The sequence below is a fragment of the Falco naumanni genome, chromosome Z, assembly GCF_017639655.2.
Source record: "Falco naumanni isolate bFalNau1 chromosome Z, bFalNau1.pat, whole genome shotgun sequence".
NCBI classification, from domain to species: Eukaryota; Metazoa; Chordata; class Aves; order Falconiformes; family Falconidae; genus Falco; species Falco naumanni.
The window spans coordinates 12,561,667-12,574,081 of record NC_054080.1 but is presented as its reverse complement, the minus strand read 5'-3'; the positions used below and the strand labels follow the sequence as shown (position 1 = coordinate 12,574,081).

The 12,415-nt window shown below is 34.8% G+C and overlaps 1 protein-coding gene across 1 annotated transcript in view; it reads right to left on the bottom strand.

Annotated features, from left to right (window-relative positions):
• The window catches only part of SHOC1 (shortage in chiasmata 1), a 55,343-nt gene that overhangs the window by 23,634 nt on the left and 19,294 nt on the right, over positions 1–12,415 (bottom strand). Inside the window, exons 9-14 of the mRNA XM_040580377.1 lie at positions 9,797–9,926; positions 8,853–8,947; positions 7,595–7,837; positions 6,005–6,460; positions 3,533–3,658; positions 1,358–1,534 (exon numbers count right to left, since the gene is read on the bottom strand). Of these exons, the coding sequence (XP_040436311.1) occupies positions 1,358–1,534; positions 3,533–3,658; positions 6,005–6,460; positions 7,595–7,837; positions 8,853–8,947; positions 9,797–9,926 (1,227 nt within the window). The remainder of the gene's footprint in view (positions 1–1,357; positions 1,535–3,532; positions 3,659–6,004; positions 6,461–7,594; positions 7,838–8,852; positions 8,948–9,796; positions 9,927–12,415) is intronic.

The window sequence follows — 12,415 nt, the reverse complement described above, 5'->3', positions numbered from 1 at the left end:
GAAGATTGTGTTTGCTTATGTGTAAGCTCCCTCAAACTAAGAGAACTCTGCTGCTGAGTTTTCATATAGTAATTCTATAGACCACAGGCTGTCATTCTGTGGAGACCACTAAAATTTGTGTTGCTTGCCTTCTCTCTTATTTGTAATTTCATTATCGTTAGTTTTATTTTGAGAAAAATACATTCAGCACAGAAAGCAATAAAGTTGATATAGCTGAAGTTTATCATGTAACTTATAGAATTGTAGAATCATAGAATCATTTATGTTGGAAAAGACCTTTACAATCACCAAGTCCAACATTAAACTAGCACTGCCCAAGTCCACCACTAAACCGTGTCCTTAAGTGCAACATCTACAAGTCTTTTAAATACCCTCCAGAGATGGTGATTCCACCGCCTCCCTGGGCAGCCTGCTCCAATGCTTCACCACCCTTTCAGTGAAGAAATTTTTCCTAATACCCAGTCTAGGCCTCCCCTGGTGCAACTTGAGGCCATTTCCTCTTGCCCTCTTGCCACTTTTTATTTGGGAGAAGAGACCGTCACCCACCTCACTGCAACCTCCCTTCAGGCAGTGATAGGGAGCAATAACATCTCCAGACCCTCCTTTTCTCCAAGCTAAACAAGCCCAGTTCCCTCAGCCTTGTGACATAATATAAAAATGCGGCAGGTAGTAGACAGCCTGCTTCATTATGCTTACAACTAGCTCTCAACTATGAGCCGTACAACTAAAAAAATAACCCAAAATACCCAATAACCTTCTGAGTCTTCCTCAAACAGTCTGTATTTTGCTGTGAGGTTTTCCTGACCTTTTCTTTTATCTATAGCCAAAAATCTTCATAACGGGTCACTGATTCTGCTGGCTTTTGTTTTCATTTTTCTGCTTTTATAGGGTTTTTACATGCCATGGAGGAGAGAAATGAAGCCAGAAAGAAACAAAATTAATAGGGATTTTTCTTCTAATTTCTAACATGGGCATAACGTTTTGCATCATGCAGGTGTGACAAACACTAGCTACTAAAAGGAACAAACCAACAAAAATATATAGACAGTTTTTAATTTTATAATTGAGCACGAAAAAATTGTTTGGTATAAACCCAACATTTCTGAAGCATATCTAGAATATTTTTAAATGCAATTCAGCTAGAATAATTTTTGTATTACAATATTGAAGTCAATAAATGAAACATTGAAGAACTAGGAAACACTATTTTAGAAATAAAAGAAGAAATTCATTACTTTAATTACAAAATAAACTGATGAAAGTTTTATCATCAATTTATCAAACATCTTGAACCTTGTATCACCAATTGAACCTGTATCAGTATTGAAGAAAACAAAGATTTTTTTGAAAAACATACCTTCTTTAAAACAATCGCATATCACTTTCTCTTGCTGTTTTAAGAAAAACCTTGTATGATCAAATTTAAGGCTGTCAAAGCGCCATTTTACAGCAGCAAGTTCACCCAGGTGTGTCAAATCTTTTAGAACAGGAGTGGCTGCTTCTTCCAAGAGGCAGTATGCCTGCCATTGGCTTTCTGGATAGCACAATAAAAAAAATTCATAATAATAATGTTTGGTTTCATATATTACTACTGGACAAGAATATTGAAAAGACCTATCAAAACACAAACAACACTGACTTCTTCAAGAAAGCTGTAACATTAACAGGAAAACAGTTGCTCCCCCTGGCAGCCTCCTGGGTGGTAGGATTAAGCTGATCTTCACAGCAGGCAACTATGTTATTCCATGGATTTCATAAAGTGATCAGACTCCATGTTGAAAAGTTAGGATTTTCTACTCTTGTGACACCTGCTAAGATTATACTATTATTCCGTTGCTTGACAGCTGCCTTCTACTTTGTAGTCTAAACCTAGACTTAGTTCCTTTATATCCACTTGTTACCACAACTTCAACTTAAATGGCCCTTCTCCTTCTCTGGTATTTAACTTCTAGTATCTTTGTCTAGCTAGACTAATAAGTCAGTCTCTTCGTACTTTAATACTAACAGTTCTTAATAGCTTCTGAGTGGCTGTCCTACAGTTCTTTCCAAATTACAACTGAGTTTCTTGCTATTAGCATCCATGACAGAGCTGTCAATTGCTGAATGAGTTGAAAGAGATGTCTTTTTCCTCAGGTAAGAAGGTGAAACTCTTCTGTACCCATTTTATAAAATTACAGTTGAGTTGATCACATCAACAAGATCAAAACTCTATGATTCTTCATTTTCAAAGATCTACTTTTGCTTGTGAAAAGTATTTCCAACTGATCTATACAAATCATTTGATTAGCAGCTGACAACTCACTTGGTCAATGCATTATTTCATAACAGCAATTAATAACTTCAACTTTTTAAGCATTCTCAAAAAAGGCATATTATTATATCCAGTTTTTCAGCCTTTAAGGAAATAAGCCAGATGCTACTATAGTATTTTGGATGCCCATTGTATAATTTCATTCAGCTATTCCTGTATTACTGTATTAATTTTTTTAAGGTGTATGTTTCATCATGCATCTTCAATGTTCCACTGTTAAGTAATATGCTTGTGTGAATCTTTCTGATCTCTGTTTTAGCTAGAGCTTGTTTTTGATAATGATTCCTTTCTTTCATGTGCAAGGTAACCATGGTGAAAAACACTTTATTTCAAAGACTCTAATGGCACATTCAGTCCCAACAAATACTACCTTTGCCAAATGCTGTTTTTTGTTTTGACTGCAGAAAAGCTTTATATTTTTTCCCAGTTGCATTAAAGGAGTCTTGCTTCAAAATTATTTAAAAAAATAAATAAAAAAATATGCTTATAGCTGTTATATGAGTCCCATCTCAGATGGGAACATGAAAATACTGTTACACTCTTTCACTGGTTTCACGAGAGACTTGCATTAAGCACATGGTTGGAGTGAATGTATTTCCATGAAAAAACAAACTAACCTGTGCTAGGCCTACAACTTCCTAGCACTGGGCATGCTTAATTTGAAGCTGTAAACTATCCTGGATAAATATCTTCTAGGTTCTTTCTCACCACTTCTACTGCATGACAAAATTGTTGTCAGTACATGTTCTCTCATACAATGCCTTGAAAAGTACAACAGCAATAGTTCACAGGTTAAGGCTCAGTCATGTATGAGAAATCCATAGTGGATTACTACAGTGTTAAAGATATTTCCTACCAAAATGACTGTCAATCCTTTCCATCTCTAATTCTCTTATTTAATCTGTCAGAGGAAAAAATACAGAATAATAATTTGAGGGTACTGACTGGCATTAAGAGGTTTCGTGTCCACTGATTTAGATCAGACATGACTCAAAGTCCGTACTTTTTAGTTTGCATGCTATTTGCTTTAGTTTTAAGACAGAATTCCACAGCCTGCTGTTACACCTGCATCAAAATAAATATCCTTCTATTTCAAATGTTTTCAGTCACAAGAAGCAGAGACTAAGCCTAATAATTTCCATATTTTTCTGAGTAGTACTATTTAACATAAAACTATATTGCAAAGATATATAAAACAAAGCATATCCAAAACCAGTATACCTGATGCTTGAATATCAATTGTGACACTGTCCTCATTCTCTCGTTCTTTTTCCTCTGTTCTTACAGTCTCACAAACAGAACCGTCCTCTTTGTGAACATGCATATGCTGTTCTTCAGGTTCTAGCACTACATCATTAAACCACAAGTGAATATTTAGATACAAATATCACAAAACCAGCTCAATGAATAAGAAAATAGTTCTATAAAATCATTCTACATGCAAAAATATTTTCAGATTAAGTAGTTTCTATGGCACATACATTTTCTTTTCATTAATTTATTTACTGTTTTCATGTGCTTATATAGTATGGGAAAACCATCAAGACACAGACAGAGATGAGGCCCTGTCAGCCTTCACAGCCCAAGAAGTCAGGCATTAGTTCCTCTTCCTTAGGGCAGAAATACAAAGCTGGGAAAATTAAGGAGCTGGTACTACAGCTCTATAGGAAAGCTCATATGTCTTTATGTGGAGGAAAAACCATATATGAGAGGAAAGATGTTGCTGACTATAAGGAGCTCGAACTATGAAAAATAGTGTGAGTAGAAAAGGTTAGATAGTCTAAGTGACACAGAAAGAATATGGAAGTGGCAAATGGCAGAAAAAAAGCAAAGAGAAAATAAAAAATGCTTATTGAAAATAACTTTTTCTCCTGCCTTACAGCTATTTTTGCAACCTGTTAGTAATTCTAAGTCTCCTTCCCTTATTCCTTATGAATACTAATGCATGAGCTACAGCTTCTGCCTGCAAAGTTTCTTTTGGCAGCTCTACCTCTTAATTTCTGAGAGCAATTCTGGCCAAATAGGTGTCTCCTAAATATTGCTGATTTTTTCTAGTTAAGAATGTCAGTCCCCTCAGAAAACAATTTGGTCATACAGACACATAAACAAAAGAAAAAACCAATTTTTATTCTAGTTAAGTTAAAAAAAACCCTTTTCTGAAAACCTATACAAGCTTCAAAACTGGATCAATGAACTGTTTCTACTACTTCCCTCCTGTGTATTTTCTGAACTAAATATTATACACAATGATGTCTTTAAAATGTAAGCCAAACAACGAAGACAATAAAGAAAAAGCCCTACAAGCAGTGCTGGAATTTCTTACTTTCAGTTAGATTTAGAATGACCCTTAATAAATATTTTTCATTACTATAAAAGTATGCAATAGTTTACACAATTTCTGCATCACTGTGGTAAGACCTATATATTTTAATGGGTTCTCTATATATCAGACATAATTGATGTGCAACACTAGGGTCTACCTGTAAACATAGTATAAACTGCTGTAACTTAAACCACAAGCCTATTTGTAAATGTTACAGCTTCTTTCAGTCAATACATTTGGATTCTTGTTAGGCGATGCAGTTCTAGGTGGTAGCATAAATCTTCATCTCAGGTTCCTTGATCTACTTTTTAAATTGGAATTGTTGCTTTCTAAAGCCATGGAAGTGTTTTAGGCATGTGTACCACTGTCAGTAACAGATACGAACTTTATCAAGAAATAACTTCCTCCACAAGATTACATATGCTTGCTATTTAACAAGTATTCCAATTCTATTCTATAAGGAATTACTGATGAAAGCTTTTATGTAAAAATTTTAACTTTTTTTTTTTTTATGGGACATGTAACTGAAATACAGATAAAAGTTATTGTCAAAATTCTGCCATACAAGTCAAAAATTGAAAAACATTCTTTTTTTTATACAACTTTACCCTGAAAATGAATCTGGAAATATGTCACTGTCTCCCAATATTTTGCGTCATAAATATTTCTTTTTTAAAACAAACAAGGAATTTCTTCTACTTCTTTAACCTCTCTGCTATTTGGCATTTCTGCAATGTTCAGTGCATAGCCTGAGATTCTTTCATAAGTGTTGTCAACAACAAAAACAGGGCTATCAACAACTTTCTGTTTTCCTTAAGACCTGTTCTGCCTCATTGTCTGATGGGGTTTACACCAAGGTAACTGACTCAAATGTTTTTTTCTGGAGAAGAACTTTTAACTATTGTTCATTGTCTAGGCTATGGTAGTTCTACAAAAATAACTGTATTGATAATTACTATTTGATAACTACAATTGATAACTACTATTTCTCCAAACAGGCCAGGAGATCTGACTCAGAACATACAGATGGAAGAGAACTTCTGGAATAAGTACCATTTAGAGTTACTTTGTCAGAATAGGAATAGAGACATATTTATTCTATTAAAAACCACTTCCACCACCAAAAAGACCCTAAACCCAAAACCAAAGCACACACACACCCCCTGCAACCAAACCAAACACACAAAATCCCCTAATGGATTTAATGGAAAAAACAAAAGGCTACATTAAAGATCGTAAAAATACTAACGTTGCCTTCAAAGGACTTTCCCCCCCCTCAATCTACTAGCACGAACCAGCATCTATTTTAACTGGTATAAGAGAACAGATTTAAACCTGGAAAAAATGACAGAATGACTTGGTTCACATACCTTTTCCAGGACTACCTACATCACTTTCTTCCATTCTTTGGGTGAGTATATGTTTAAATCTCAGCATCATAAAGTTGCTCAGATCAGAATCATCATTGTTCCATTTTGTAGCAAGTGCAAATGATGCAGAATTTTGACTGTTGGATGAGTTGTTTTGTTTAGAAGACACATCTTTACAGCTGACTGACTCAGATGATTTGGGGTTCTTCTTTTCTTGGTTTAAGAAATAAATTGCCTTTTCTACCTTATTCTTTTTTATGCTTCCTCCAGGAAGCCCTTCTTCCACAGATGTATTTGTACTGTCACTTTCGGCAGATGATGCAGGACTTACATGCAGGGCAATGTACTGCTTTTGAGTCTGTGGTGATGTGTGAAGATTAATTACTTTGTCCAATTGATGTCTTTCAGTAGAAAGATCCTCCTGGTTTATTAGGGAATTCTTCTCTTTAAGCCATCCTACAAAATAATATTTAATTTCTTCAGTGCACATAGATTTTTTTTGTTTTCTTTCTCCTGGTTGAAATACTTTGGATAATTATAGAAAAAGCATTTCTTTATTCTTTCTGCCTTCCCAGATCATTATAATCCACTTTTTGAAAACTTTTACTGATTAGACCTAAGTAAAACTGTACAATGTTGAGAAACAGAAGGCCATGATACTGTTTGGAGAAGTTTTCACCATCTGCATGGTGCCTACTGGTGTTAAGATTTCTATGAAGTGGGATGGATGCAACACATTTAATCAGGAAGAAAGATTGAAAGATTAACAGATTTTTTTTTTAAAGAAAAAAGAAAGAAGTAAAGTATGCATTAGTTCCCTCTAAAGATGTGCTTCACTAGAACTGCAAATTTTTGCATTGCTTCTGCACGTCCATGTTAAACACAGTATCTAAACACTTCACAATACGCAAAAAGCAGTTAAGTGGCAACATTCTTTTATGAGTGGTGCCTATTCATTTCACAATATATCATATTACTGTAAATTCTTAGAGTTCTATAACTACAACTGATGCCTTGCAGTCAGGCCATAGTTATATAATGAAATCTAAATAACTTTTTGCATTTTCTATTGAAGCTTGGTTGTAAGTATTCATAATGGTCCATGAGAAATTCTGCAGCTTATGAGTGGCTCATAATTTAAACCATAGCCAGCATAAACCCCCCCCCCCCTGAATAGCATTATAAAATAAAGAATTTTCACTGTAACATACTCTCCCCACTGACCTTCTGCAGATAGGACTATATTAATGTCTGCTTTATTAAAATATTCCAGTACAAAACTACTATTTGTTAAGAAATTCTCCTGTATGAAACTGTTTCACTAAAATAGCATGACTGGTGGAGGTTACTTTTCATCTGCACATTAGCAAAAAAGATAACTTGGTGTAGTTAAACACTTTTGTTCCTACAATTTGTTCTAAGTTTGTGAAAATACACTTTAATTGTAGTAGTTGCTACAAAACATTTTGTTCTTGAGAACAAGAAATCTTCCACTTCCTTCCTTCTTGGACGTATGTAACTGTCACTGTGTGATTCTCTGTTACTTATCTTTGACTTCTTATTACTTTCCTTAAAAAAGAAGATACTTACTTTCTAACTCATATGATGTAAATTGTGTGAATGTTTCTACTTCTGTAGGAAGCTCAATGTTTGCATTACTGGCATCCGTATTTAATTGCTCCAAAGTTTCTATGGAGACTGGATTTAAACCCAAATGAAGCCACCAGCCCTCCTCTAGTGAGCTAGACATTGGTGCTTCTAGCTCAGCTAGTAGCATTTCCTTCAGTTCTGTAAGTGAACGATGCTGATATGCAAGTTTAACAGTCTGATGCTCTACAAAAACCAGAAATCAACATATAATATTAATAATATAGAAACATAAAACCAGAATGACATTTTGGAAAGAAAAGCTCCTAAGTATTGATGACCTACTACACATATCCATTGTTTATACTTCCATTTGTAACACAGTATCCTTTAATAAACTTCAGAGCAAAGCAGTTGGTGTTACCAGAACAAGTGTGCTTTTTATTGAGTGTATGAGTAGGGGAGGGGTAATTTTTTTCCAGATCTAATAATGTGAGCTGGTAGCTGCATTACAAAAGTTACAAATTATCTTATTATCTGTGAGCTTACTTGTCATGCTTACTAAGACTCAACATAGTCCTTACCTGAAAAAAGTAAAGAACTTAAATAGTAATGAGCCTACCATACATTATTTTCAACTATAAATGAATGTACAAATGAATCAGACAACATAACAAGTCAATATACCTAAGTCAGTGAAGGCAAATAAAATGAAATGAAAGAACAGTGGTAATGTGTATTCTGGTGCTGTCAGAAATAACCTGCAGCTTATTTTGGTTTTGTGTATTTTGCTTCCTTATATGAACTCTGCTCTTGTCAAGTTATAACATTATTTTCCATTAACAGTACTTTTCTATCGATTGACACATATTTTGAAACATTAAGGAAAAATAGCAGACAGAAAAGAGTTCAACAGATTACCAAATTTCAGTTACCACAGTTACTGAATGTAACTAGTAGTTGTGAGCTGAACATTTTCATAATGAAACAAAACTCTTGCTTCATTTAATTTACCTCCATAGAAAGATACATGACGTATCAACTCCCATGTTGCCATACTGTAAATTTTTATATGTACTATAAGAATCAGATAATCCAAACTTCAAAGGATTACATTAATTTGATAAACTTCATGGTTCAAAAGATGTGCTCTGCAATATAATGTCATCTTTTTTTGCTATATTTTGCTATATACATTTCTCCATGTACACGGAACTCTTCAACACCAATTAGAAATTGATCATCAATTAGAAATCCTTACCCACAAGTAAAATAGACTTCATATTATCCTGATACTTCTCTGATTGCCATACCAAAGATTCCAAGTATTCCCTAGAGGGTTCTGTAATCAAAATACTACAAAGAACATAAAATAAGACTTGGAGGTATGAAGTTTAACAGCATTATCTGTTGAATTTTGATTTATATAAAACTACCTTTTACAGATCTAATTTCTCTCTAAATTTTCCGTTCATTCATTCATTTACTTATTAAAGTTTTTTCTTGTCCATATAGAGGGTCACATCATGCAGCACCACAGTGAACAGGGAAGACTGAGAAGAGCCACCAAGGCTGGTTCATGAAGTAAAGAAGCACTGAATGGGAATACTCTTTAGACTATGGTTCCCTCCCCAAAAAGATATTTAAATACTTCATCTACAAGCAAGAAAGATAGCAAGGCAAGAATTATTAGTCTCAATACAAGATTAGAAGTAGAAGATGAAGCAATCCTAACCCCATGTCAGCATGAAAAGGCTTAAATTCCATTGTTGGGGGATATCCCCAAAACACAGGCAATACTTCCTTGTATCTCTTCTGGAGATTTAAGTAGGTAATAATTGTTCAACATCTGTGTCTGCCATATGTATAAATACATGCATATACACACATACATACTTGCTATATACATAAATGTTTACTGTTGCCTACTCTAAAAAGAAGATTGGAATTTCAGGCTATTAAGTCCCCTAGAAGAAAGAGGTTTACAGTATCAACTGTCATTTCCTTTTGCAATTTCCCCTGAAAAGCCACATATATGGATTAGGCACTGTTCACTCTTTCATGCAAAATACAAAATATATACAGCTTTCTCAAAGAACATAACTACCAATTCACAAATAGACTAAAGTTATTTTTGCACTAATTTTGAGCATTTATGATTTAGACGATTTTTGACAAGATTTATTACTACAAAGTTTTTATTACCTGCTACCAGAAAGAGGAATAGGTTCTTCTTGAAGTCCTGTGCACAGAAAATTAACCCATGATCTTTGTTGTCTGCATGGAGGAGTTAAAGGTACTTCCATTTCATCTTTCCAATATGGAACATATTTAGCTAGAAATTGCACAAAGCCCCATGCAAAGTAAACAAAAACCCAAATTTAAATTACAAAGCAACTTGTGAATGAAACACACATGGTTTAGGAATTTTACACTAGTGAAATTTTGGATTAAAGTACAAAATACTTTCACGCGACAATTCACTATGTAATCAATAAACCCCAAATACTTCACATTTAATTTCCAGACAGTTTGGGGACAATAACGTGTAGATGACATTCCTTTATTCATTCTGTAATGTAGTTATGGCTACATACTCTTCCTATGTAAGATTAATTTATTATTAAATTACCTGGCATGATGACTGAGGTTTTGATATTGTGTTCACCCCTGTTGGGCTTCTTAGATAGTTTCCACATAAATGAAGTTAATTAGACGGGAGAGAGACTTTGGACAATACTATGGTGGTGGTAACATTCAGATGAAAGGACTCAAGAACTTCAGAAACAGTCAGGATTTTACAGACAAAATTACTCTTTCAAGCAGAATTAATACAGTAATTATTAGGGATGACCACTGAAATTAATTACTACACTAGTGTTTTTTGGTTTTTTTTAAAAGCAGCACACAAAGAAACTTGGCATGTTAAAAGCCCTCTGCAAGTCACTTTTCAAATCCTTTTTTTTTTTTGCCAATCATATTAAATGCAGACATTTTAAAGGATTATTGCTTTTTATTCAAATCTAATATGCAGTTTGCAACTTCATTGACTTTGGTTTCATTCCACAAAAATTGGTGGTTTACATGATTACCTTGTTATTAATCTCTGGCATTATTCCATAATATTTCTCATTAAGCTTGACCAGAAAGTAGAGGTCACAAAAAACACAGTTCCTCCATGGTCTGTGAAAACTAACAGCCAGAAGAATTCTAAGTACGTAAGTGCCTCCATAAGGAAAACCACTTGTAACAATCTCCCTATTCATTCCAACAGGCAGTAAGCAGCTGCAGACATCATACACACATTGTTTGGCCAACTGGCACACAGCAGGCTATGAATCAGCCACCTGCCCAGCTGCTTACAGCTGCTCCTTGTCTAACCTAACAAGTAGATTGTACGGCAGGAAGGGCAGGAAGGATAAAGGACAGTGTTAGAAAGTCAAAGAATATACAGCACACATTGGAGAAAAAAAAAAAGAGAGAGAGAAAAAAATCCCAAAGAAACCAAACTTAAGAAATAAAGGTGGATGCAAAAGAAAGAAGCAGACTTCCAATCAATATAATTTCTTTCCCATTTACTTAGAACTAAAAAAAGCCCAGTGAACTTCTGCTCACAGACAATTTTTGGTGATGAGAAACAAATTTATCACTTTTCTTTGAACAGGACAGGAGCTGATTGCAGGACAGCAAAAATTCCTGACACATCTAAAAAGAGCAATTATTTCTCTTTGAGCAATTCTGTTCATATTCAGTCTGTTCATATTCAGTCATAAACTGCCTACGCTCAGGGTGCCATTCCCCTTCTCAGAGCACTAATGACTGAGTGAATCCTCTTATCTGTCAACATTTTCATCAATAAACAACCCCCATAGCTGGCAGGAGAGGAATGCAAATGATGAAATGTTTACAGAAAAAGCCATTATTTTATGACTGTTTCTTCTCAGAGTTCAAGCAAACATATTTCACTTCTGGTAAGTCATAAATAGCAAAACTAATTAGAAGAAGACTGCAGGGCTGAATTTTTTGCCAAATGCTGAAATTTGAACCCTAATAAAGGAACTTCCATTAGCAAACAGTGTCTTAGCAGTGCATGTACAGGTTTGCAGGTCTCTATCGTATAGATCTGAGTATATCCTACAACAAAAAAAAAAAAAGAAAAAAAAGCATGGAAGTATGGAAGTTGTCTGTGCCCCAATGACTGAATCTTGCCTGACTTAATGGCAGAGCTGAGCCAGAAAACTGGCAATAAAGTTCAATGCTATCATTTTCTTTTTAAAACAATCCAAGTTGGTTTGACTACTCATCTACTCCAGAAGAATGGACAATATCCTAGATAAGATCACGGATTCATAGAATCACTTGGGTTGGAAAAGACCTTTAAGATCATCAAATCCAATCATTAACCCAGGACCGCCAAGACCATCACATCACAGTCAGCTTGTTATTACTGTATATAGGAGGAAGGTCTCAAATCTGTTCAGATTTGCTGCACTTAGGCTCCTCCTGATTATCATACGCTTTAGAAGTAAAAAGCAGTCAGATACCTCACTAGATACAGTTAATCATGCTAGGCAGTAATCTCCACATCGTTTTGGTGGGACAAGATATGGTGGGTGTGCCTTGAGCTTTTGTATCAGACACTTTGAGCTGACATGAGTGCTCCTACCAAAAGTCCACTTAAATGCAGTATCAGGACTGTGATGCTATTAGCTTGAAGGAGACAACTATTAGTTAAGTTTACATCATACTGAAACTAAGACAAGAAGAGGAGTTTTGGTCTGGAGAAAACTCAAAATTTCTCAAGGATTTTAGTAATTGCTGGGT